Here is a 25,282-nt window from a genome sequence, read left to right on the forward strand (position 1 = left end):
AGTGTGTGTGTGTGTGTGTATGTGTGTGTGTGTGTGTGTTGTGTGTGTGTGTCTCACCTCCAGTCCTCTCACCTCTGTAGGTGATATGCCATTCCTCTCTCAAGGTGATGACCATGGGGGGCTATTTAAAGATATTTTTTGGACATTTCGAGATGACAGATGTTTTTGTCTGGTTTAATAAAGTACATGTGAGTTGAAATTTTTATCATTTTTGCATTTTTGACAAAATGAGCCCTCCTGGAATGTGCTAAAAAAGTGATCTAGGTAAATGATCAGCCTAATCTATTTAAAAACACTTTTTCAACATTTCAAGATAGCAGTTAGTTCAGTTTGATCTTAATAAAGACAGCTGCAACTTTTTTTTATTAATTTTCACAAAATTTTTTTGACCAGAAAATATTCTAAGTCAAAACACACTATTTTTGCACTATGTTTGAAGGCTGTCGACCTCAGCTCAGGAGATGATTCCCACTTTCAAGTGGTTGTTGTTGTTTAGCCCCGGTGAGGGCTAGCTCTCCAGCCTAGTCCCACTCAAGGTAAGGGTCGCCTGTGAAGGTGAAGACCAAAAAAATTGGAACATTTTATGGAAATTTTTTTTTTTTTTAACCTATTTTTTTTTTTCATACATTTTTTTTTTTATTATTTTTTTTTTTTTAAATATTTTTTTTTTAACCTATTTTTTTTTTTCATACATTTTTTTTTTTATTATTATTTTTTTTTTTTTATTTTTTTTTTTACCCATTTTTTTTTTCATAATTTTTTTTTTTTTATATATATATTTTTTTTAACCTTTTTTTTTTTTCATACATTTTTTTTTTTTTTTTTTTTTTTTTTTTTTTTTTTAAATAATTTTTTTTATTTTATTTATTCCTGTGGTTGAATTGTTTTTCTAGCCTCAACCGCTGTAACCCAAAAGCACCTTACATTTAGGTCAGGATTAATTCTGGGCCTACTTTTTGGTCTTGGAAGAAAATGGCTGCCTGCTAACTTTATAAACATTTCAAGATGGTAGTTGCTTCAGTCTGATCATCTCATGTACTGCTGGAACTATATTTGGATAATTTTCACGTTTTCATAACATATATATTTTTTTTTTACAAATTCCAGTGTCTCAGTCATTGCACTATGTTGAGCCATGTGTCTGGTATTTGAAAGAGTTACTTTGTGAGTTTTTCAATATGGTTCTTAATGGATTCAGTGCCATGCTGGGTTCAATTGCATGCTAAGAGGCAACCCCCCAGCCGGGTTCAGCCAACAGGGGGTGCACTCACCCCTGTAATAAAACTGACTGTGTATAGGCTGTTAACCTCAACTCAAGAGGTGATTGACTCAGTCTTTCAACCATTGTTAAATGATAGAATGCTTATTTTACACAACATTTCAAGATAGTAGTTAGTTAAGTCTGATCCTTCCATGTTTTGATGTATATTTATTTGATTAATTTTCATTTTTTTTTGCTCCTGTCTACTTTGTGGAACGACAGAGAAGTGGGACTGACAAGCTCTCTCATTGATCTCGGGTTCAGCCACCAGGGGGCACCCACCCTCTATGGCTCAACACCCTGACAAGGTTACCTCATCCCAGGAGATGACTCAACCGTTCAACTGTTTTGAAATGATGGGATGGCTATTGAACACAACTTTAACACCTGGTTTTCTTGTATGTACCGAATTATGAGGGTTGTCTAATCACACATATGACATTTTGGAAAGATGTGACCTTTTTAACCCATCAAAACAACACCTATGACCCCAATGTAAGGCACTTCCGGTTGTCACAGGAAGCTGTAATTAAACACATTTCCTCACTGGGACACCATTTTACATAATCCTGAGTTTCATGTTCATCCTGAGCGTTTATGTTAAAAACTGATTGATTTACAGAGAGGATTGCATACAGTGTTTTGCAAAAACTGTAGGCAGTGAGTTTTCATTATTATTGGGGGGGGGGGGACAAATTCCAGTGTCTCTGTCATTGCACTATGTTGAGCCATGTGTCTGGTAATTGAAAGAGTTACTTTGTGAGTTTTTCAATATGGTTCTTAATGGATTCAGTGCCATGCTGGGTTCAATTGCATGCTAAGAGGCAACCCCCCAGCCGGGTTCAGCCAACACTCACCCCGTGCACTCACCCCATGTAATAAAACTGACTGTGTATAGGCTGTTAACCTCAACTCAAGAGGTGATTCACTCAGTCTTTCAACCATTGTTAAATGATAGAATGCTTATTTTACACAACATTTCAAGATAGTAGTTAGTTAAGTCTGATCCTTCCATGTTTTTATGTATATTTATTTGATTAATTTTCACAATTTTTTCCCCCTGTCTACTTTGTGGAACGACAGAGAAGTGGGACTGACAAGCTCTCTCATTGATCTCGGGTTCAGCCACCAGGGGGCACCCACGCTCTAAGACAACTTAATGTTGATAGGTGGGTTACCTTCTCACAGGAGATGACTCAACCTTTCAACTGTTTTGAAATGATGGGCTGGCTATTGAACACAACTTTAAAACCTGGTTTTCTTGTATGTACCAGTGTATGAGGGTTGCCTAATCACACATATGACATTTTGGAAAGATGTTACCTTTTTAACCCCTCAAAACATCACCTGTGACCCCAATGTAAGGCACTTCCAGTTGTCACAGGAAGCTGTAATTAAACATATTTCCTCACTGGGACACCATTTTACATAACCCCGAGGTTCAAGCCTTTATGTTAAAAACTGATTGATTTACAGAGGGTTGAATACAGGGTTTTGCTCTAACTGTAGACAGTGATTTCAAAACATGTTTTAGGGTCATTGCCAAAGCAAGTGAGGTAGATAATATATAAAGTGAATATATAAAGTGAAATAAACAATAAAAATTAACAGTAAACATTACACATACAGAAGTTTCAAAACAATAAAGACATTACAAATGTGATATTATATATATGCAGTGTTTTAACAATGTACAAATGGTAAAGGACACAAGATAAAATAAATAAGCATAAATATGGGTTGTATTTACAATGGTGTGTGTTCTCCACTGGTTGCCCTTTTCGCTTGGCAACAGGTCACAAATCTTGCTGCTGTGATGGCACACTGTGGAATTTCAACCTTTTTTTTGGCCCATTTCCCCAATCACTAGGCCCAGAGTTGGACCTTTAGGTATTTATGTGTACTCTCATGCCCAGAGAGAGAGGCCTGTTCCTTGATAGGGAGTTATGGCCTTTATGCCTGTATGTGTTCTCTCATACCAGGAGAGAGAGGCCTGTTCCTGGATAGGGAGTTATGGCCTTTAGGCAGGCATGCAAATAGCCTGTAAAACTACAACTCAGTGGTGTGAAATTCTTTACCATGATGATCCTCTGACCTCAACATAACAATGACCTAGGCACCCACCTTGGATGGGCAATCTATGCAAGCAGCATGTACAGGTGAATTCTGAAGACTAAAAGCAAATGTCCTGTCTTAGGTCAGTGTAAACCCAAATAAAACAGGTTTTAAAGTTGTGTTAAATAGCCATTCTATCATTTGAAAATAGTTAAAAGGCTCAGGAACCAGAATTTACAGAATGAAAGGTACCAGGGCTGAGCAGGGACTTCATTTGCATTTGTCCTTTGGTTCTTGGGCCTTTAAGGTCAGAAAGTCCATCAAATTCACATACTTTAGTGTAGACATTCATTTATTTATGATTTCATGACTGTTTGATAGTTGATAGTAAACTTCTGACCCACTGGTTAAGTGATTAAGCAAATCAAGCTGAAATAAATCATTTTCCCCTCTATGCCTAATCACACATATGACATTTTGGAAAGATGTGACCTTTTCAACCCCTCAAAACAGCACCTATGACCTCAATGTAAGGCACTTCCGGTTGTCACAGGAAGCTGTAATTAAACACATTTCCTCACTGGGACACCATTTTACATAATCCTGAGGTTCATGCCTTTATGTTAAAAACTGATTGATTTACAGAGGGTTGAATACAGGGTTTTGCTCTAACTGTAGGCAGTGATTTCAAAACATGTTTTAGGGTCAATTTAACCACTTCCGGTTGCTACAGGAAGCTGGAAATCAACACATGTAATCCTTATACTAGCCTGATTAGTTGTGATTGATGGTAGGTGTGTAGGGTAACCCTAACCCACTTTGTCATCCAGTTGAATTTAGAGCAGCAGGCAATGCATTCCTAAGGGAAGAGAAAGAAGGCACATTTAGGAATATATTCACTGTTAAGGGTTCATGTCAAATGGTCTGAGTAAATAAGGAGGACCTCCTGTTAAATAGTTTAGGCTAGTGTTATCAAAAGAACTCAGTTTTTGAATCCACTAATCTGTCCTTAGTCTGTCTGAGTGTTAAAGACCACACTTTGTTACAACCCTATTCTAGTTGAGTGTATGTAAACTTCTGACCCACTGAGAATGTGATTAAAGAAATACAAGCTGAAATAAATAATTCTCTCTAAATTCTCTCTCTCCTCCTCAAATAGAAGTGTGTTTGTAGCACAATATATCGTACAGATAGGCAGGCCAATTTGACCACATCCGGTTGTTCCAGGAATCTGAAAATCAACACAGCTGCCCCCCCTCTCCAACAGCCATCAGCCATCATCATCATTCACTGTTTGCAAACAATGGCTTCTGCCCTTGCCAGGTCTCAGTTGTAAATGAGAACTTTTTCTCAACTGACTTACCTGGTGAAATAAAAAAATGTAAAAATGATCAAGGTTATATATGATCCTCTTATTATATCAAAACATCTCAGAGAAGCAAGAGAAAAGTAAACACGATTATACTATCGGTAAAATGCACCTAAAATACAGTAAACTGAATACAATTCTGTTATGTTAGGTATACTTTAGAACCTGGTTTTCTTGTATGGACCGGTTTATGAGTGTTGCCTAATCACACATATGACATTTTGGAAAGATGTGACCTTTTTAACCCATCAAAACAGCACCTATGACCCCAATGTAAGGCACTTCCGGTTGTCACAGGAAGCTGTAATTAAACATATTTCCTCACTGGGACACCATTTTACATAACCCCGAGGTTCAAGCCTTTATGTTAAAAACTGATTGATTTACAGAGGGTTGAATACAGGGTTTTGCTCTAACTGTAGGCAGTGATTTCAAAACATGTTTTAGGGTCATTGCCAAAGCAAGTGAGGTAGATAATATATAAAGTGAATATATAAAGTGAAATAAACAATAAAAATTAACAGTAAACATTACACATACAGAAGTTTCAAAACAATAAAGACATTACAAATGTCATATTATATATATACAGTGTTTTAACAATGTACAAATGGTAAAGGACACAAGATAAAATAAATAAGCATAAATATGGGTTGTATTTACAATGGTGTGTGTTTTCCACTGGTTGCCCTTTTCGCTTGGCAACAGGTCACAAATCTTGCTGCTGTGATGGCACACTGTGGAATTTCAACCTTTTTTTTGGCCCATTTCCCCAATCACTAGGCCCAGAGTTGGACCTTTAGGTATTTTTGTGTACTCTCATGCCCAGAGAGAGAGGCCTGTTCCTTGATAGGGAGTTATGGCTTTTATGCCTGTATGTGTTATCTCATACCAGGAGAGAGAGGCCTGTTCCTGGATAGGGAGTTATGGCCTTTAGGCAGGCATGCAAATAGCCTGTAAAACTACAACTCAGTGGTGTGAAATTCTTTACCATGATGATCCTCTGACCTCAACATAACAATGACCTAGGCACCCACCTTGGATGGGCAATCTATGCAAGCAGCATGTACAGGTGAATTCTGAAGACTAAAAGCAAATGTCCTGTCTTAGGTCAGTGTAAACCCAAATAAAACAGGTTTTAAAGTTGTGTTAAATAGCCATTCTATCATTTGAAAATAGTTAAAAGGCTCAGGAACCAGAATTTACAGAATGAAAGGTACCAGGGCTGAGCAGGGACTTCATTTGCATTTGTCCTTTGGTTCTTGGGCCTTTAAGGTCAGAAAGTCCATCAAATTCACAGACTTTAGTGTAGACATTCATTTATTTATGATTTCATAACTGTTTGATAGTTGATAGTAAACTTCTGACCCACTGGTTAAGTGATTAAGCAAATCAAGCTGAAATAAATCATTTTCCCCTCTATGCCTAATCACACATATGACATTTTGGAAAGATGTGACCTTTTCAACCCCTCAAAACAGCACCTATGACCTCAATGTAAGGCACTTCCGGTTGTCACAGGAAGCTGTAATTAAACACATTTCCTCACTGGGACACCATTTTACATAACCCTGAGGTTCAAGCCTTTATGTTAAAAACTGATTGATTTACAGAGGGTTGAATACAGTGTTTTGCTCTAACTGTAGGCAGTGATTTCAAAACATGTTTTAGGGTCAATTTAACCACTTCCGGTTGCTACAGGAAGCTGGAAATCAACACATGTAATCCTTATACTAGCCTGATTAGTTGTGATTGATGGTAGTTGTGTAGGGTAACCCTAACCCACTTTGTCATCCAGTTGAATTTAGAGCAGCAGGCAATGCATTCCTACGGGAAGAGAAAGAAGGCACATTTAGGAATATATTCACTGTTAAGGGTTCATGTCAAATGGTCTGAGTAAATAAGGAGGACCTCCTGTTAAATAGTTTAGGCTAGTGTTATCAAAAGAACTCAGTTTTTGAATCCACTAATCTGTCCTTAGTCTGTCTGAGTGTTAAAGACCACACTTTGTTACAACCCTATTCTAGTTGAGTGTATGTAAACTTCTGACCCACTGAGAATGTGATTAAAGAAATACAAGCTGAAATAAATAATTCTCTCTAAATTCTCTCTCTCCTCCTCAAATAGAAGTGTGTTTGTAGCACAATATATCGTACAGATAGGCAGGCCAATTTGACCACATCCGGTTGTTCCAGGAATCTGAAAATCAACACAGCTGCCCCCCCTCTCCAACAGCCATCAGCCATCATCATCATTCACTGTTTGCAAACAATGGCTTCTGCCCTTGCCAGGTCTCAGTTGTAAATGAGAACTTTTTCTCAACTGACTTACCTGGTGAAATAAAAAAATGTAAAAATGATCAAGGTTATATATGATCCTCTTATTATATCAAAACATCTCAGAGAAGCAAGAGAAAAGTAAACACGATTATACTATCGGTAAAATGCACCTAAAATACAGTAAACTGAATACAATTCTGTTATGTTAGGTATACTTTAGAACCTGGTTTTCTTGTATGGACCGGTTTATGAGTGTTGCCTAATCACACATATGACATTTTGGAAAGATGTGACCTTTTTAACCCATCAAAACAGCACCTATGACCCCAATGTAAGGCACTTCCGGTTGTCACAGGAAGCTGTAATTAAACATATTTCCTCACTGGGACACCATTTTACATAACCCCGAGGTTCAAGCCTTTATGTTAAAAACTGATTGATTTACAGAGGGTTGAATACAGGGTTTTGCTCTAACTGTAGGCAGTGATTTCAAAACATGTTTTAGGGTCATTGCCAAAGCAAGTGAGGTAGATAATATATAAAGTGAATATATAAAGTGAAATAAACAATAAAAATTAACAGTAAACATTACACATACAGAAGTTTCAAAACAATAAAGACATTACAAATGTCATATTATATATATACAGTGTTTTAACAATGTACAAATGGTAAAGGACACAAGATAAAATAAATAAGCATAAATATGGGTTGTATTTACAATGGTGTGTGTTCTCCACTGGTTGCCCTTTTCGCTTGGCAACAGGTCACAAATCTTGCTGCTGTGATGGCACACTGTGGAATTTCAACCTTTTTTTTGGCCCATTTCCCCAATCACTAGGCCCAGAGTTGGACCTTTAGGTATTTTTGTGTACTCTCATGCCCAGAGAGAGAGGCCTGTTCCTTGATAGGGAGTTATGGCTTTTATGCCTGTATGTGTTATCTCATACCAGGAGAGAGAGGCCTGTTCCTGGATAGGGAGTTATGGCCTTTAGGCAGGCATGCAAATAGCCTGTAAAACTACAACTCAGTGGTGTGAAATTCTTTACCATGATGATCCTCTGACCTCAACATAACAATGACCTAGGCACCCACCTTGGATGGGCAATCTATGCAAGCAGCATGTACAGGTGAATTCTGAAGACTAAAAGCAAATGTCCTGTCTTAGGTCAGTGTAAACCCAAATAAAACAGGTTTTAAAGTTGTGTTAAATAGCCATTCTATCATTTGAAAATAGTTAAAAGGCTCAGGAACCAGAATTTACAGAATGAAAGGTACCAGGGCTGAGCAGGGACTTCATTTGCATTTGTCCTTTGGTTCTTGGGCCTTTAAGGTCAGAAAGTCCATCAAATTCACAGACTTTAGTGTAGACATTCATTTATTTATGATTTCATAACTGTTTGATAGTTGATAGTAAACTTCTGACCCACTGGTTAAGTGATTAAGCAAATCAAGCTGAAATAAATCATTTTCCCCTCTATGCCTAATCACACATATGACATTTTGGAAAGATGTGACCTTTTCAACCCCTCAAAACAGCACCTATGACCTCAATGTAAGGCACTTCCGGTTGTCACAGGAAGCTGTAATTAAACACATTTCCTCACTGGGACACCATTTTACATAACCCTGAGGTTCAAGCCTTTATGTTAAAAACTGATTGATTTACAGAGGGTTGAATACATTGTTTTGCTCTAACTGTAGGCAGTGATTTCAAAACATGTTTTAGGGTCAATTTAACCACTTCCGGTTGCTACAGGAAGCTGGAAATCAACACATGTAATCCTTATACTAGCCTGATTAGTTGTGATTGATGGTAGTTGTGTAGGGTAACCCTAACCCACTTTGTCATCCAGTTGAATTTAGAGCAGCAGGCAATGCATTCCTAAGGGAAGAGAAAGAAGGCACATTTAGGAATATATTCACTGTTAAGGGTTCATGTCAAATGGTCTGAGTAAATAAGGAGGACCTCCTGTTAAATAGTTTAGGCTAGTGTTATCAAAAGAACTCAGTTTTTGAAGCCACTAATCTGTCCTTAGTCTGTCTGAGTGTTAAAGACCACACTTTGTTACAACCCTATTCTAGTTGAGTGTATGTAAACTTCTGACCCACTGAGAATGTGATTAAAGAAATACAAGCTGAAATAAATAATTCTCTCTAAATTCTCTCTCTCCTCCTCAAATAGAAGTGTGTTTGTAGCACAATATATCGTACAGATAGGCAGGCCAATTTGACCACATCCGGTTGTTCCAGGAATCTGAAAATCAACACAGCTGCCCCCCCTCTCCAACAGCCATCAGCCATCATCATCATTCACTGTTTGCAAACAATGGCTTCTGCCCTTGCCAGGTCTCAGTTGTAAATGAGAACTTTTTCTCAACTGACTTACCTGGTGAAATAAAAAAATGTAAAAATGATCAAGGTTATATATGATCCTCTTATTATATCAAAACATCTCAGAGAAGCAAGAGAAAAGTAAACACGATTATACTATCGGTAAAATGCACCTAAAATACAGTAAACTGAATACAATTCTGTTATGTTAGGTATACTTTAGAACCTGGTTTTCTTGTATGGACCGGTTTATGAGTGTTGCCTAATCACACATATGACATTTTGGAAAGATGTGACCTTTTTAACCCATCAAAACAGCACCTATGACCCCAATGTAAGGCACTTCCGGTTGTCACAGGAAGCTGTAATTAAACATATTTCCTCACTGGGACACCATTTTACATAACCCCGAGGTTCAAGCCTTTATGTTAAAAACTGATTGATTTACAGAGGGTTGAATACAGGGTTTTGCTCTAACTGTAGGCAGTGATTTCAAAACATGTTTTAGGGTCATTGCCAAAGCAAGTGAGGTAGATAATATATAAAGTGAATATATAAAGTGAAATAAACAATAAAAATTAACAGTAAACATTACACATACAGAAGTTTCAAAACAATAAAGACATTACAAATGTCATATTATATATATACAGTGTTTTAACAATGTACAAATGGTAAAGGACACAAGATAAAATAAATAAGCATAAATATGGGTTGTATTTACAATGGTGTGTGTTTTCCACTGGTTGCCCTTTTCGCTTGGCAACAGGTCACAAATCTTGCTGCTGTGATGGCACACTGTGGAATTTCAACCTTTTTTTTGGCCCATTTCCCCAATCACTAGGCCCAGAGTTGGACCTTTAGGTATTTTTGTGTACTCTCATGCCCAGAGAGAGAGGCCTGTTCCTTGATAGGGAGTTATGGCTTTTATGCCTGTATGTGTTATCTCATACCAGGAGAGAGAGGCCTGTTCCTGGATAGGGAGTTATGGCCTTTAGGCAGGCATGCAAATAGCCTGTAAAACTACAACTCAGTGGTGTGAAATTCTTTACCATGATGATCCTCTGACCTCAACATAACAATGACCTAGGCACCCACCTTGGATGGGCAATCTATGCAAGCAGCATGTACAGGTGAATTCTGAAGACTAAAAGCAAATGTCCTGTCTTAGGTCAGTGTAAACCCAAATAAAACAGGTTTTAAAGTTGTGTTAAATAGCCATTCTATCATTTGAAAATAGTTAAAAGGCTCAGGAACCAGAATTTACAGAATGAAAGGTACCAGGGCTGAGCAGGGACTTCATTTGCATTTGTCCTTTGGTTCTTGGGCCTTTAAGGTCAGAAAGTCCATCAAATTCACAGACTTTAGTGTAGACATTCATTTATTTATGATTTCATAACTGTTTGATAGTTGATAGTAAACTTCTGACCCACTGGTTAAGTGATTAAGCAAATCAAGCTGAAATAAATCATTTTCCCCTCTATGCCTAATCACACATATGACATTTTGGAAAGATGTGACCTTTTCAACCCCTCAAAACAGCACCTATGACCTCAATGTAAGGCACTTCCGGTTGTCACAGGAAGCTGTAATTAAACACATTTCCTCACTGGGACACCATTTTACATAACCCTGAGGTTCAAGCCTTTATGTTAAAAACTGATTGATTTACAGAGGGTTGAATACAGTGTTTTGCTCTAACTGTAGGCAGTGATTTCAAAACATGTTTTAGGGTCAATTTAACCACTTCCGGTTGCTACAGGAAGCTGGAAATCAACACATGTAATCCTTATACTAGCCTGATTAGTTGTGATTGATGGTAGTTGTGTAGGGTAACCCTAACCCACTTTGTCATCCAGTTGAATTTAGAGCAGCAGGCAATGCATTCCTACGGGAAGAGAAAGAAGGCACATTTAGGAATATATTCACTGTTAAGGGTTCATGTCAAATGGTCTGAGTAAATAAGGAGGACCTCCTGTTAAATAGTTTAGGCTAGTGTTATCAAAAGAACTCAGTTTTTGAATCCACTAATCTGTCCTTAGTCTGTCTGAGTGTTAAAGACCACACTTTGTTACAACCCTATTCTAGTTGAGTGTATGTAAACTTCTGACCCACTGAGAATGTGATTAAAGAAATACAAGCTGAAATAAATAATTCTCTCTAAATTCTCTCTCTCCTCCTCAAATAGAAGTGTGTTTGTAGCACAATATATCGTACAGATAGGCAGGCCAATTTGACCACATCCGGTTGTTCCAGGAATCTGAAAATCAACACAGCTGCCCCCCCTCTCCAACAGCCATCAGCCATCATCATCATTCACTGTTTGCAAACAATGGCTTCTGCCCTTGCCAGGTCTCAGTTGTAAATGAGAACTTTTTCTCAACTGACTTACCTGGTGAAATAAAAAAATGTAAAAATGATCAAGGTTATATATGATCCTCTTATTATATCAAAACATCTCAGAGAAGCAAGAGAAAAGTAAACACGATTATACTATCGGTAAAATGCACCTAAAATACAGTAAACTGAATACAATTCTGTTATGTTAGGTATACTTTAGAACCTGGTTTTCTTGTATGGACCGGTTTATGAGTGTTGCCTAATCACACATATGACATTTTGGAAAGATGTGACCTTTTTAACCCATCAAAACAGCACCTATGACCCCAATGTAAGGCACTTCCGGTTGTCACAGGAAGCTGTAATTAAACATATTTCCTCACTGGGACACCATTTTACATAACCCCGAGGTTCAAGCCTTTATGTTAAAAACTGATTGATTTACAGAGGGTTGAATACAGGGTTTTGCTCTAACTGTAGGCAGTGATTTCAAAACATGTTTTAGGGTCATTGCCAAAGCAAGTGAGGTAGATAATATATAAAGTGAATATATAAAGTGAAATAAACAATAAAAATTAACAGTAAACATTACACATACAGAAGTTTCAAAACAATAAAGACATTACAAATGTCATATTATATATATACAGTGTTTTAACAATGTACAAATGGTAAAGGACACAAGATAAAATAAATAAGCATAAATATGGGTTGTATTTACAATGGTGTGTGTTCTCCACTGGTTGCCCTTTTCGCTTGGCAACAGGTCACAAATCTTGCTGCTGTGATGGCACACTGTGGAATTTCAACCTTTTTTTTGGCCCATTTCCCCAATCACTAGGCCCAGAGTTGGACCTTTAGGTATTTTTGTGTACTCTCATGCCCAGAGAGAGAGGCCTGTTCCTTGATAGGGAGTTATGGCTTTTATGCCTGTATGTGTTATCTCATACCAGGAGAGAGAGGCCTGTTCCTGGATAGGGAGTTATGGCCTTTAGGCAGGCATGCAAATAGCCTGTAAAACTACAACTCAGTGGTGTGAAATTCTTTACCATGATGATCCTCTGACCTCAACATAACAATGACCTAGGCACCCACCTTGGATGGGCAATCTATGCAAGCAGCATGTACAGGTGAATTCTGAAGACTAAAAGCAAATGTCCTGTCTTAGGTCAGTGTAAACCCAAATAAAACAGGTTTTAAAGTTGTGTTAAATAGCCATTCTATCATTTGAAAATAGTTAAAAGGCTCAGGAACCAGAATTTACAGAATGAAAGGTACCAGGGCTGAGCAGGGACTTCATTTGCATTTGTCCTTTGGTTCTTGGGCCTTTAAGGTCAGAAAGTCCATCAAATTCACAGACTTTAGTGTAGACATTCATTTATTTATGATTTCATAACTGTTTGATAGTTGATAGTAAACTTCTGACCCACTGGTTAAGTGATTAAGCAAATCAAGCTGAAATAAATCATTTTCCCCTCTATGCCTAATCACACATATGACATTTTGGAAAGATGTGACCTTTTCAACCCCTCAAAACAGCACCTATGACCTCAATGTAAGGCACTTCCGGTTGTCACAGGAAGCTGTAATTAAACACATTTCCTCACTGGGACACCATTTTACATAACCCTGAGGTTCAAGCCTTTATGTTAAAAACTGATTGATTTACAGAGGGTTGAATACATTGTTTTGCTCTAACTGTAGGCAGTGATTTCAAAACATGTTTTAGGGTCAATTTAACCACTTCCGGTTGCTACAGGAAGCTGGAAATCAACACATGTAATCCTTATACTAGCCTGATTAGTTGTGATTGATGGTAGTTGTGTAGGGTAACCCTAACCCACTTTGTCATCCAGTTGAATTTAGAGCAGCAGGCAATGCATTCCTAAGGGAAGAGAAAGAAGGCACATTTAGGAATATATTCACTGTTAAGGGTTCATGTCAAATGGTCTGAGTAAATAAGGAGGACCTCCTGTTAAATAGTTTAGGCTAGTGTTATCAAAAGAACTCAGTTTTTGAATCCACTAATCTGTCCTTAGTCTGTCTGAGTGTTAAAGACCACACTTTGTTACAACCCTATTCTAGTTGAGTGTATGTAAACTTCTGACCCACTGAGAATGTGATTAAAGAAATACAAGCTGAAATAAATAATTCTCTCTAAATTCTCTCTCTCCTCCTCAAATAGAAGTGTGTTTGTAGCACAATATATCGTACAGATAGGCAGGCCAATTTGACCACATCCGGTTGTTCCAGGAATCTGAAAATCAACACAGCTGCCCCCCCTCTCCAACAGCCATCAGTTTAATTCACTGTTTGTAAACAATGGCTTCTGCCCTTGCCAGGTCTCAGTTGTAAATGAGAACTTTTTCTCAACTGACTTACCTGGTGAAATAAAAAAATGTAAAAATGATCAAGGTTATATATGATCCTCTTATTATATCAAAACATCTCAGAGAAGCAAGAGAAAAGTAAACACGATTATACTATCGGTAAAATGCACCTAAAATACAGTAAACTGAATACAATTCTGTTATGTTAGGTATACTTTAGAACCTGGTTTTCTTGTATGGACCGGTTTATGAGTGTTGCCTAATCACACATATGACATTTTGGAAAGATGTGACCTTTTTAACCCATCAAAACAGCACCTATGACCCCAATGTAAGGCACTTCCGGTTGTCACAGGAAGCTGTAATTAAACATATTTCCTCACTGGGACACCATTTTACATAACCCCGAGGTTCAAGCCTTTATGTTAAAAACTGATTGATTTACAGAGGGTTGAATACAGGGTTTTGCTCTAACTGTAGGCAGTGATTTCAAAACATGTTTTAGGGTCATTGCCAAAGCAAGTGAGGTAGATAATATATAAAGTGAATATATAAAGTGAAATAAACAATAAAAATTAACAGTAAACATTACACATACAGAAGTTTCAAAACAATAAAGACATTACAAATGTCATATTATATATATACAGTGTTTTAACAATGTACAAATGGTAAAGGACACAAGATAAAATAAATAAGCATAAATATGGGTTGTATTTACAATGGTGTGTGTTCTCCACTGGTTGCCCTTTTCTCTTGGCAACAGGTCACAAATCTTGCTGCTGTGATGGCACACTGTGGAATTTCAACCTTTTTTTTGGCCCATTTCCCCAATAACTAGGCCCAGAGTTGGACCTTTAGGCATTTATGTGTACTCTCATGCCCAGAGAGAGAGGCCTGTTCCTTGATAGGGAGTTATGGCCTTTATGCCTGTATGTGTTCTCTCATACCAGGAGAGAGAGGCCTGTTCCTGGATAGGGAGTTATGGCCTTTAGGCAGGCATGCAAATAGCCTGTAAAACTACAACTCAGTGGTGTGAAATTCTTTACCATGATGATCCTCTGACCTCAACATAACAATGACCTAGGCACCCACCTTGGATGGGCAATCTATGCAAGCAGCATGTACAGGTGAATTCTGAAGACTACATGCAAATGTCCTGTCTTAGGTCAGTGTAAACCCAAATAAAACAGGTTTTAAAGTTGTGTTAAATAGCCATTCTATCATTTGAAAATAGTTAAAAGGCTTAGGAACCAGAATTTCAAAACAATAAAGACATTACAAATGTGATATTATATATATACAGTGTTTTAACAATGTACAAATTGTAAAGGACACAAGATAAAATAAATAAGCATAAATATGGGTTGTATTTACAATGTTGTGTGTTCTGCACTGGTTGCCCTTTTATCATGGCAACAGGTCACAAATCTTGCTGCTGTGATGGCACACTGTGGAATTTCAGCCAGTAGATATGGGAGTTTTTCAAAATTGGATTTGTCTGTCTGTCTCTCCAGCGCTCTCTCTCTCCTAGATTGCCCATCCAAAGTGGTGTCCAAGGTTATTGTTCTGTTAAAGGTCTCTCAGATTCATTTCACACCTCTGAGTGGGGGTTTCAGTCTACCCTGAATATAAAATGTAAATGTGGAAAAGGGGTGGGCCTATCTGATTGTAAATTTGAAGACATGTTTTTTTCTGACCTCATTCACTACAGACCGCCACAGTGTAAGAACACACTAAGTGGGAGCTGAAGATTAATTATTGCCTTTTTCCATGTTCTGAAACCATTTAATTTAGATTGTACTTCCTTTTCCTTGGAGCAAGATGGCATCTGCAACTGCTACTAGTACTGGTTCAAGGTAAGTTATCTCTAAATCAAGGGAAGAGCACACCTCTCATTTGGCCCTTTCTCTTAAATCCGACCATAAATGAATTGCTTTCTATCATGTTTGACAGAGGGTTAGAGTGTGAGAGTGTGCAGAATGTTTTTGAAATCACATGGCAACTCTTTATTTCTGCGTTTTGTGTCGCGCTGTGAGGGTTGAAAAATGATGTTCTGTGATTCGCCGTAAATCACTTTTTAAATCTGACAACAAGTTTAGCTTTAATTTCGTATATTGACTATTTTCACTGGATGTTTGGCCAGGTGGGACACTACCATCCCACATATCCCAGAGAGGTTTTAAGTAATAACTTCATTACATTTACTAATTGTGCATTCACTGTCTTACAGAAAACAAAGAAGGATCCCTATTGTGTGCAGATTTTGTATAAAGAACCAGGAAAACATATCTATACATCTCACCAGAGTGTGCATGAAGACAGAATCTAAAGAGAAAATTGACCAGGAAGTCGGCAAATCCCGCGACTTGATGATTGAGTATCTTTGGCACTGCAGGATCATTGACTACACACAACTAAGCTCTGTTGTGACACAACAGGATAAACTCCAACCTTTGATTAAAGATCTTGAAAAATTGGGTGGTTTTGTGATCAACAAGCCAGAAGACAAACAAATAACTGGGTAAGCACTGATAAAATAATATATGTGCAAGTTACATGCTATTGGAACTCATTTGAAATGTTGTCCAATTATGTTTGATTGTTAAAATTGTATAAATGTTTTTGTTAATCTGTGTGATATTTCAGCCAAGTGGAAGTTGCTCAAGTGTTACCCCCAGCTAAAGCTGAAAATACAGATGATGAAACAGACATGGACCAAGACCAGTCGGCATTGTACCAACCGTAAGTAAATAAATAGAAATCAACTCATTACAGTTTTTCTCAGTCGCTTTGGTGCATTTTTCGAATCATCCCTAACATGTGCAAAATAATAAGTGCATTTCTCAGAACAATTTGTACAAACTGCAATATACAATAGATATGTTTCTAAAGCTAGTCAGTCACAAAAAATCCCTAGTACATCTTTCAAAAGTAAATATTCATGCCAATGATCATGTCTGTGTCATCAGAATGATAAGTCATTGAGTCATTGTTCACGAACAAGGTCGTCAAAATGTTTAGGCATGTTGTCAATGTAACTGTGTACTTCGACAGTATTACCTGATGTAAACTTAGGCTACAGTTTGGATGACAGTTACTGTATTGAAAATGCACAAGGCTGCACTTCTATGGCCTATATCAATTTCAACAGTACTATTTACATATCACTGTATGTGGGTTATTGATTGAAAGAGACTGGACAACCCAAGGGGCACAAAGGAAAAAAAACTAAATTGGAAATAAACAGGAAACCACCCCTAAGTCTTTCGGCCCACATATTCTCATCCACATCACACCAATATTTTCCCTTCCAATGCAACGTGGAAAGAATCTTTTGGAATGCCTTATCCATCCTCTGCAGGCATCTACTTTGATGTCCTCACATGCTGCATCCATTGCAGCCAGCAGGGTCAAGGCCATGATTGACAACATCGTCTACAATAGTGTCCCTTATGTCATCAGATATGCGCCTATGTCCTCTTCTGCCTCTTCCTCTGTTTTGCCTTCCACCACGCATCCTTGCTCCTCTTCTTCCTCCTCTTGGCTGTTGACCCTGTTCGTTTCCTGGTCCATCCATTATTGGAAAATGGCAACTCTGTGTTGTGGTCTGTCTATATATGCTTGCCAATTGATTCTTCATGAGATGCACCTTAGACAACTGGTTGATTGTTGGTTGAACTAACACTTTACATTCCTTCATGAGTGAGGGTCAATTTCACCTGCATGATTCATCAATTCACGTTTTTGTACAAAAGGTCTAATAGAAATGTGTAAAACTATGCTTGACAGTTTATGACAAATAGTTCAACAATTTTGCATGTAATGGCTTATGCAAGGAACTAATGCCTAGATGTTTTGAGGGGTAAGACTATTGAACAGAGAACCATCTATTTACTATATTTTGATCAACATGACATGAGCAATAGATAATGTGGAAAAAATCTGACACTTGTACATTATCAATTGCAATTTGTTCAAAGGAATAAGAAATTGCTTTAATGATGTGCACAAGTGACTAGATGATTTGGGATTTGTACAAGTAGTATCAAGAATTGCACTTTTCATCTAAGAAATGCACCAAAGCGACTGAGAAAAACTGTAATAACAAGTACTACGTATAAGTATATAAGCAAACATGGATGTATTTTATTTATTCTAATCTGCATACCAAATATTTTCCAGGCCATTGAACCAGTTATGGGACACCAAACTGAGAAAGGGGATGCAAATCAGTGGTTTATACCAAAAGCACCCTCTGGATTGTGATCTGCTGGCTGGATTTGGGAAATTTCTCCGCGACGACAACAACATTCCCAATTTCAAACAGGAGGTATGTACAGAGATTTTACTGTTTACATATTTCAACAAGAATTAATAGATTATAAAGTAGTTATTAACTATGTAATTAATATTATTTGAATTTTCATGTACAGGTTGCAAATGTGTCAAGGTTTTTGTTTTACATGGACTCAAACAAACCATCGCTGGATTTTGTTAATAACTTGGAAAAAAGCAGATCATTTTTTACCAAGCTTGCAGACATTGGACAAAAGAAGCAAACCATTGCCAACTACATGAAGAATCTGAAGAGATTTCTTCGGTACATCATCGCAATTACAAGCCTTATTCAGACAGACAGAGCCTTGTTTGAGCAATGCAAGCATTTCCTCCTATGCTTGAATGAACTGCAGAAGTCCATGAGCAAGCAGGTGTCTAAGGAAATTACTGGGAAAAGGTATATATTTCAAATTGATCCTCACAGAAATGTATTTTAAAATAAGTGTGTATTATTAATGTCTTATTGTTTTTGTGCAGATACACACAGATGGTGACAGTTGCGAAGACACCACATGAATGTTGGGAACTTTTGAGGGTGGCGAAGAACGAATTTCTGTGTATCATTGGGAAGGCCATGAATGAAGAATCCTTGCTGGAAACTGAAAAACTGCACGTTCTGTACTACCTTGAGTCTCTGCTCATGCTGAAACATCTCCAAAGGGCTGGAGTGGTCAAAAACATGACCGTAAGTTAACTAATGTCATATATTTGCTATAATGTTGAATTGTATTTGCTTCTTTGGCATGTGTGTTATTAATATGTCACTGTTCCAAATGCAGCTGGATGAATGGCTCTCAAGGAAACCGTGCAAGTTGCCAGATGGAGAGAATTGGACTGTCATCGGTGTAAAGAAGCACAAAACAGCAACACAGCAAGTTGCAACCATTTCGTTAGATGAGGAGGAAGAGGCAGTAAGTATATTTAATACAATATGTTATTGTGAATGTGATTGATTAAATACAAACCAGTTAAACATATATTAATGTTGTCTATATTTTCAGTGGTTTGACGTGTACTACCGACATGTTCGACCAGCTTTTCTTAAAAACTCTGATGACACGGAAGAAGATGAGACCTTCTTCATTTCCACAACCGGGAAACCGATCTACAACCCATCCAATGACCTACACAGGTTTCATTCCAAGTAAGTACACCACTGTTAAGTAGAACACTGTTTAATCATTCCACAATACTTATTTGACAGTACAGTTTTCTGAAACCAAACTGTTTTTCTTGATCTTTCATCAGATACAACTTGCCCAACATCACGAGCCAGGTAGCAAGACGAGTTATGGAGACAAATACCAAAGCCAGCTTCACAGACCAACAGAAGGCCCTTGTTGCTGACTACTTGGCCCATACAACTGCTACAGCTGAAAAGCATTACCGCATGAAGACACCAGTCAATGCCTGCCTGGGAATGAAGCTGATCACCAAAGTTGCCACGTCCGATGAATCTAAGTAAGTATTTACACAAATTATATAAATTACACTTTACATTGTCTTGTAAATGCTGCTACATAAAGATACAAATGTGTTGTTCTTTTCCCTTTTTCAAGTATTGAGACTGCAGGCCCCTCCAGTGCAAGCACAAGTAGAAAGGGAGCATTGTCCAGCTGCAAAAAGTTGGATGAGGCACAGGCCTTGAATCTCTTCTATGAACACTTCCCTGTCACAATTGATGGACAATCAATCCAGAACAAGGACAGACGACTGATTGTAGGAATGCATGAGAGATATTGCTATGACAAGTGGAGAAGCCAGCAAGTGAAAATGAGACGGGATTATGTGATCGGTACGAAGCAGCTAAAATACCCTAAACTAAATACAATTTTGATATATTAATTATTGCAAAAATGTACTTTATTTAGTCAGTAAATAAAGTAGTACTTGATAAGGGCTTCTACTATTGTATAAATTAAATTATTAATAACACTTTTTTTTTTGTTACAGCACACTTCCCCAGAAGACAACCCACTGCACGTCAAGTAGAGAGATACATTGAAAGGCAGAACTGGCAGAAAAACAAAGTGAAAGTGGAGACTGTCCTTTGTCACTGGCAACCTTCAATTAACACTGACACACCAAAAGACAACAAGGAAATTATGAAGCTGGTGATGTCCCAGAAGTGGAAAGGACTGTACATTGCCAGTGACCCTGATAAAGGAAAAAAGGTAATGACGACACGTCCATTTGCTAAAGGGGAAGTTGTCTGTGACTACCACGGTCTCCCACTCTCAGGGAAGCAGGGGAAAAAATTGTTGGAAGCAACAGAGAATGACGAGATGGGGTTCCTTTACTTCTACAAGGAATCATCAGGGAAAACGTACTGCATAGATGCAAAGACTGTGCCCTGTCCTTGCCACCCAGAGATGGATACATTTGGACGTAGGATAAATCATTCCAGAAAGAGAAGCAACATAAAGGGTCAGCTTCAGCAATTAGAAGAGGGTGGCAAAGTGTGGAACGTCATCCTTTTCATTGCCCTACGAGACATTCAGGTGCAACAAGAACTGTTATTTGACTATGGGGTGTCAAGAAAATCTTTTGGTGGAGAAGGAGAAGATTTGGAATGGCTTGACAACTAGGTCCGTCAGCTTGAAATCTGATGGGACTCAAAACAACCCCCCTTGGGTTGTGCTGTGGCAGAGATAAGAGAGTGACATTTGTGTTCTTCCTAGCCTGTAAACATTTAGTTTTGTTCTGTTGTTATACATATTGAAAGAGAATGTGCAATATTACACAATTAAAATAATAAATCATCACAAACATGGCTTCATCGTTGTTCACAGTTTATTATCATCGTTTTTCATCAGAGAAACGATGTCTGTCTGTCTGTCTGTCTGTCAATTCAATTCAATTCAAGGGCTTTATTGGCATGGGAAACATGGGTTAACATTGCCAAAGCAAGTGAGGTAGATAATATATAAAGTGAATATATAAAGTGAAATAAACAATACAAATTAACAGTAAACATTACACATACAGAAGTTTCAAAACAATAAAGACATTACAAATGTCATATTATATATATACAGTGTTTTAACAATGTACAAATGGTAAAGGACACAAGGTAAAATAAATAAGCATAAATATGGGTTGTATTTACAATGGTGTGTGTTCTTCACTGGTTGCCCTTTTCTCGTGGCAACAGGTCACAAATCTTAATGCTGTGATGGCACACTGTGGAATTTCACCCAGTAGATATGGGAGTTTTTCAAAATTGGATTAGTTTTCGAATTCTTTGTGGATCTGTATAATCTGAGGGAAATATGTCTCAGATTATTTGGATATTGGATTTGTTTTCGAATTCTTTGTGGATCTGTATAATCTGAGGGAAATATGTCTCTCTAATATGGTCATACATTGGGCAGGAGGTTAGGAAGTGCAGCTCGGTTTCCACCTCATTTTGTGGGCAGTGAGCACATAGCCTGTCTTCTCTTGAGAGCCATGTCTGCCTACGGCTGCCTTTCTCAATAGCAAGGCTATGCTCACTGAGTCTGTACATAGTTAAAGCTTTCCTTAATTTTGGGTCAGTCACAGTGGTCAGGTATTCTGCCGCTGTGTACTCTCTGTGTAGGGCCAAATAGCATTCTAATTTGCTCAGTTTTTTTGTTAATTCTTTCCAATGTGTCAAGTAATTATCTTTTTGTTTTCTCATGATTTGGTTGGGTCTAATTGTGCTGCTGTCCTGGGGCTCTGTAGGGTGTGTTTGTGTTTGTGAACAGAGCCCCAGGACCAGCTTGCTTAGGGGACTCTTCTCCAGGTAGCATCTCTCTGTAGGGGATGGCTTTGTTGTGGAAGGTTTGGGAATCACTTCCTTTTAGGTGGTTATAGAATTTAACGTCTCTTTTCTGGATTTTTATAATTAGTGGGTATCGGCCTAATTCTGCTCTGCATGCATTATCTGGTGTTCTACGTTGTACACTGCCTGTATGTGTACTCTCATGCCAGCGAGAGAGGCCTGTTCCTGGAGAGGGAGTGAGGGCCTTTATGCCTGTATGTGTACTCTCATGCCAGGAGAGAGGCCTGTTCCTTGATAGGGAGTTAGGGCCTTTAGGCCTGTATGTGTTCCCTCATACCAGGAGAGAGAGGCCTGTTCCTGGATAGGGAGTTAGGGCCTTCAGGACTGAAGATCCATAGTTCCACTGTCCTTAAGGGGGGCAGATCAGTCAGTGTTTTTTCCTATCAATCACAATCTGCATCCATCGTCATATTTTAAACTGTCCATAAAGCACTCAAGGACGGCCCTGACTGAGAGAGGGCCGTAGTGGGGTGCTCCCATATTGGGCTATAATAATAGAATGACCGGTAAATGCATTTTGAACCGTATTTACATTTTTTGGTTACCAGATGCACGTTTTCAATCACCAGTTGCACGGAGGAAAATCACAATCTGCATCCATCGTAGTATTTTAAACCGTCCATAAAGCACTCAAAGACGGCCAGCACTGAGAGAGGGCCGTAGTAGGGTACTCCCATAGCGGACTATAACAATAGAATGACCGGTAAGTGCATTTAGAACCATATTTTTATTTAAAAAAAACAGTATGTCTATTTCATAAAGTCATCCATTAAGAGAGATAGAGAGAGTGTGTTTACATTCTAGGCCCAGAATGAGGCCTGTCCTGAATTGAATGTGCGTAAATGCATTTAGAAACATATTTATATTTTTACAAATTAATACAAATTCAGCTTGGTAGAAAATCTCCAGCCAACCAATATTTGTAAAACTCCAACCTGGGGGTGTGCTGTTACTGACCCTGAATAGCCTCCACCTTCAGAACAATCCCCTAGGCAACAATATGGAATTTTTTCCCTGTCCAAAAACGGTTGAAAGTCTAAGCGAGTAACCTTTGGAGATAATCTTCCCAGCCTGTCAGCATTTCGTATTCTTCTTCTGGAGAGGGGAGGGGCCAATGTTTACACAAATGGTCTCAAATTGTAGATCTAGATCAACTGGAACAGGGCATGTCAAGTACATCACTGTGACTATCCTAGTTATGTGTGTACATTCTAGGCCCAGAATGAGGCCTGTCCTGAATTTAATGTGCTTAAATGCATTTAGAACCATATTTATATTTTTACAAATTAATACAAATTCAGCTTGGTAGAACATCTCCAGCCAACCAATATCTTGTAAAACTCCATCCTGGGGGTGTGCTGTTACTGACCCTGAATAGCCTCCACCTTCAGAACAATCCCCTAGGCAACAATATGGAATTTTTCCTTGTCCAAAAACGGTTGAAAGTCTAAGCGAGTAACCTTTGGAGATAATCTTCCCAGCCTCTCAGCATTTCGTATTCTTTTTCTGGAGAGGGGAGGGGCCAATGTTTACACAAATGGTCTCAAATTGTAGATCTAGATCAACTGGAACAGGGCATGTCAAGTACATCACTGTGACTATCCTAGTTATGGCTCTATGCACCCTCAAAACTGTCTCGTTTTGGCTGTACGTTTATTTCAGGCCTATTTTTCAAAATTGTCTGGGGATCTATGAGAAGCTCAAAAAAGCTACAATCTTTACAGAAATGGTCTCAAATTGTAGATCTAGATCAACTGGAACAGGGCATGTCAAGTACATCACTGTGACTATCCTAGTTATGTGTGTACATTCTAGGCCCAGAATGAGGCCTGTCCTGAATTTAATGTGCTTAAATGCATTTAGAACCATATTTATATTTTTACAAATTAATACAAATTCAGCTTGGTAGAACATCTCCAGCCAACCAATATCTTGTAAAACTCCAACCTGGGGGTGTGCTGTTACTGACCCTGAATAGCCTCCACCTTCAGAACAATCCCCTAGGCAACAATATGGATTTTTTCCTTGTCCAAAAACGGTTGAAAGTCTAAGCGAGTAACCTTTGGAGATAATCTTCCCAGCCTCTCAGCATTTCGTATTCTTTTTCTGGAGAGGGGAGGGGCCAATGTTTACACAAATGGTCTCAAATTGTAGATCTAGATCAACTGGAACAGGGCATGTCAAGTACATCACTGTGACTATCCTAGTTATGTGTGTACATTCTAGGCCCAGAATGAGGCCTGTCCTGAATTTAATGTGCTTAAATGCATTTAGAACCATATTTATATTTTTACAAATTAATACAAATTCAGCTTGGTAGAACATCTCCAGCCAACCAATATCTTGTAAAACTCCAACCTGGGGGTGTGCTGTTACTGACCCTGAATAGCCTCCACCTTCAGAACAATCCCCTAGGCAACAATATGGAATTTTTCCCTGTCCAAAAACGGTTGAAAGTCTAAGCGAGTAACCTTTGGAGATAATCTTCCCAGCCTGTCAGCATTTCGTTTTCTTCTTCTGGAGAGGGGAGGCTCCAATCTTTACACAAATGGTCTCCAATTGTAGATCTAGATCAACTGGAACAGGGCATGTAAGGTACATCACTGTGACTATCCTAGTTATGGCTCTATGCACCCTCAAAACTGTCTCGTTTTGGCTGTACGTTTATTTCAGGCCTATTTTTCAAAATTGTCTGGGGATCTATGAGAAGCTCAAAAAAGCTCCAATCTTTACAGAAATGGTCTCAAATTGTAGATCTAGATCAACTGGAACAGGGCATGTAAAGTACATCACTGTGACTATCCTAGTTATGTGTGTACATTCTAGGCCCAGAATGAGGCCTGTCCTGAATTTAATGTGCTTAAATGCATTTAGAACCATATTTATATTTTTACAAATTAATACAAATTCAGCTTGGTAGAACATCTCCAGCCAACCAATATCTTGTAAAACTCCATCCTGGGGGTGTGCTGTTACTGACCCTGAATAGCCTCCACCTTCAGAACAATCCCCTAGGCAACAATATGGAATTTTTCCCTGTCCAAAAACGGTTGAAAGTCTAAGCGAGTAACCTTTGGAGATAATCTTCCCAGCCTCTCAGCATTTCGTATTCTTTTTCTGGAGAGGGGAGGGGCCAATGTTTACACAAATGGTCTCAAATTGTAGATC

General features: G+C 38.3%; 2 protein-coding genes across 3 annotated transcripts in view; one reads left to right on the forward strand and one right to left on the reverse strand.

The window, feature by feature from the left end:
• The window catches only part of LOC149971467 (UPF0606 protein KIAA1549L-like), a 33,379-nt gene extending 30,208 nt beyond the window's left edge, over positions 1 to 3,171 (reverse strand). Inside the window, exon 1 of the mRNA XM_090221654.1 lies at positions 3,166 to 3,171. Within this exon, the coding sequence (XP_090077780.1) occupies positions 3,166 to 3,171 (6 nt within the window). The remainder of the gene's footprint in view (positions 1 to 3,165) is intronic.
• LOC149971468 (uncharacterized) lies at positions 1,525 to 21,078 on the forward strand. Of its 2 annotated transcripts, XM_090222898.1 has the most exons (13): positions 1,525 to 1,659; positions 2,345 to 2,430; positions 15,766 to 15,827; positions 16,202 to 16,492; positions 16,618 to 16,713; positions 18,154 to 18,301; positions 18,405 to 18,706; positions 18,787 to 18,994; positions 19,089 to 19,220; positions 19,311 to 19,453; positions 19,558 to 19,770; positions 19,869 to 20,104; positions 20,263 to 21,078. In XM_090222898.1, the coding sequence occupies exons 3-13, from the start codon at positions 15,793 to 15,795 to the stop codon at positions 20,895 to 20,897; spliced, it is 2,439 nt and encodes an 812-aa protein (XP_090079024.1). In that variant the 5' UTR covers positions 1,525 to 1,659; positions 2,345 to 2,430; positions 15,766 to 15,792; the 3' UTR covers positions 20,898 to 21,078. The 2 variants fall into 2 exon arrangements, with proteins under 2 accessions (XP_090079024.1, XP_090079025.1); XM_090222899.1 differs by lacking the exon at positions 1,525 to 1,659 and having other exon boundaries at positions 2,307 to 2,430.
• Positions 21,079 to 25,282: the final 4,204 nt, after the last annotated feature.

Source organism: Oncorhynchus mykiss, chromosome 26 (assembly GCF_057628025.1).
Source record: "Oncorhynchus mykiss isolate SJ-2025 chromosome 26, ASM5762802v1, whole genome shotgun sequence".
In the NCBI taxonomy this organism is placed as follows: domain Eukaryota; kingdom Metazoa; phylum Chordata; class Actinopteri; order Salmoniformes; family Salmonidae; genus Oncorhynchus; species Oncorhynchus mykiss.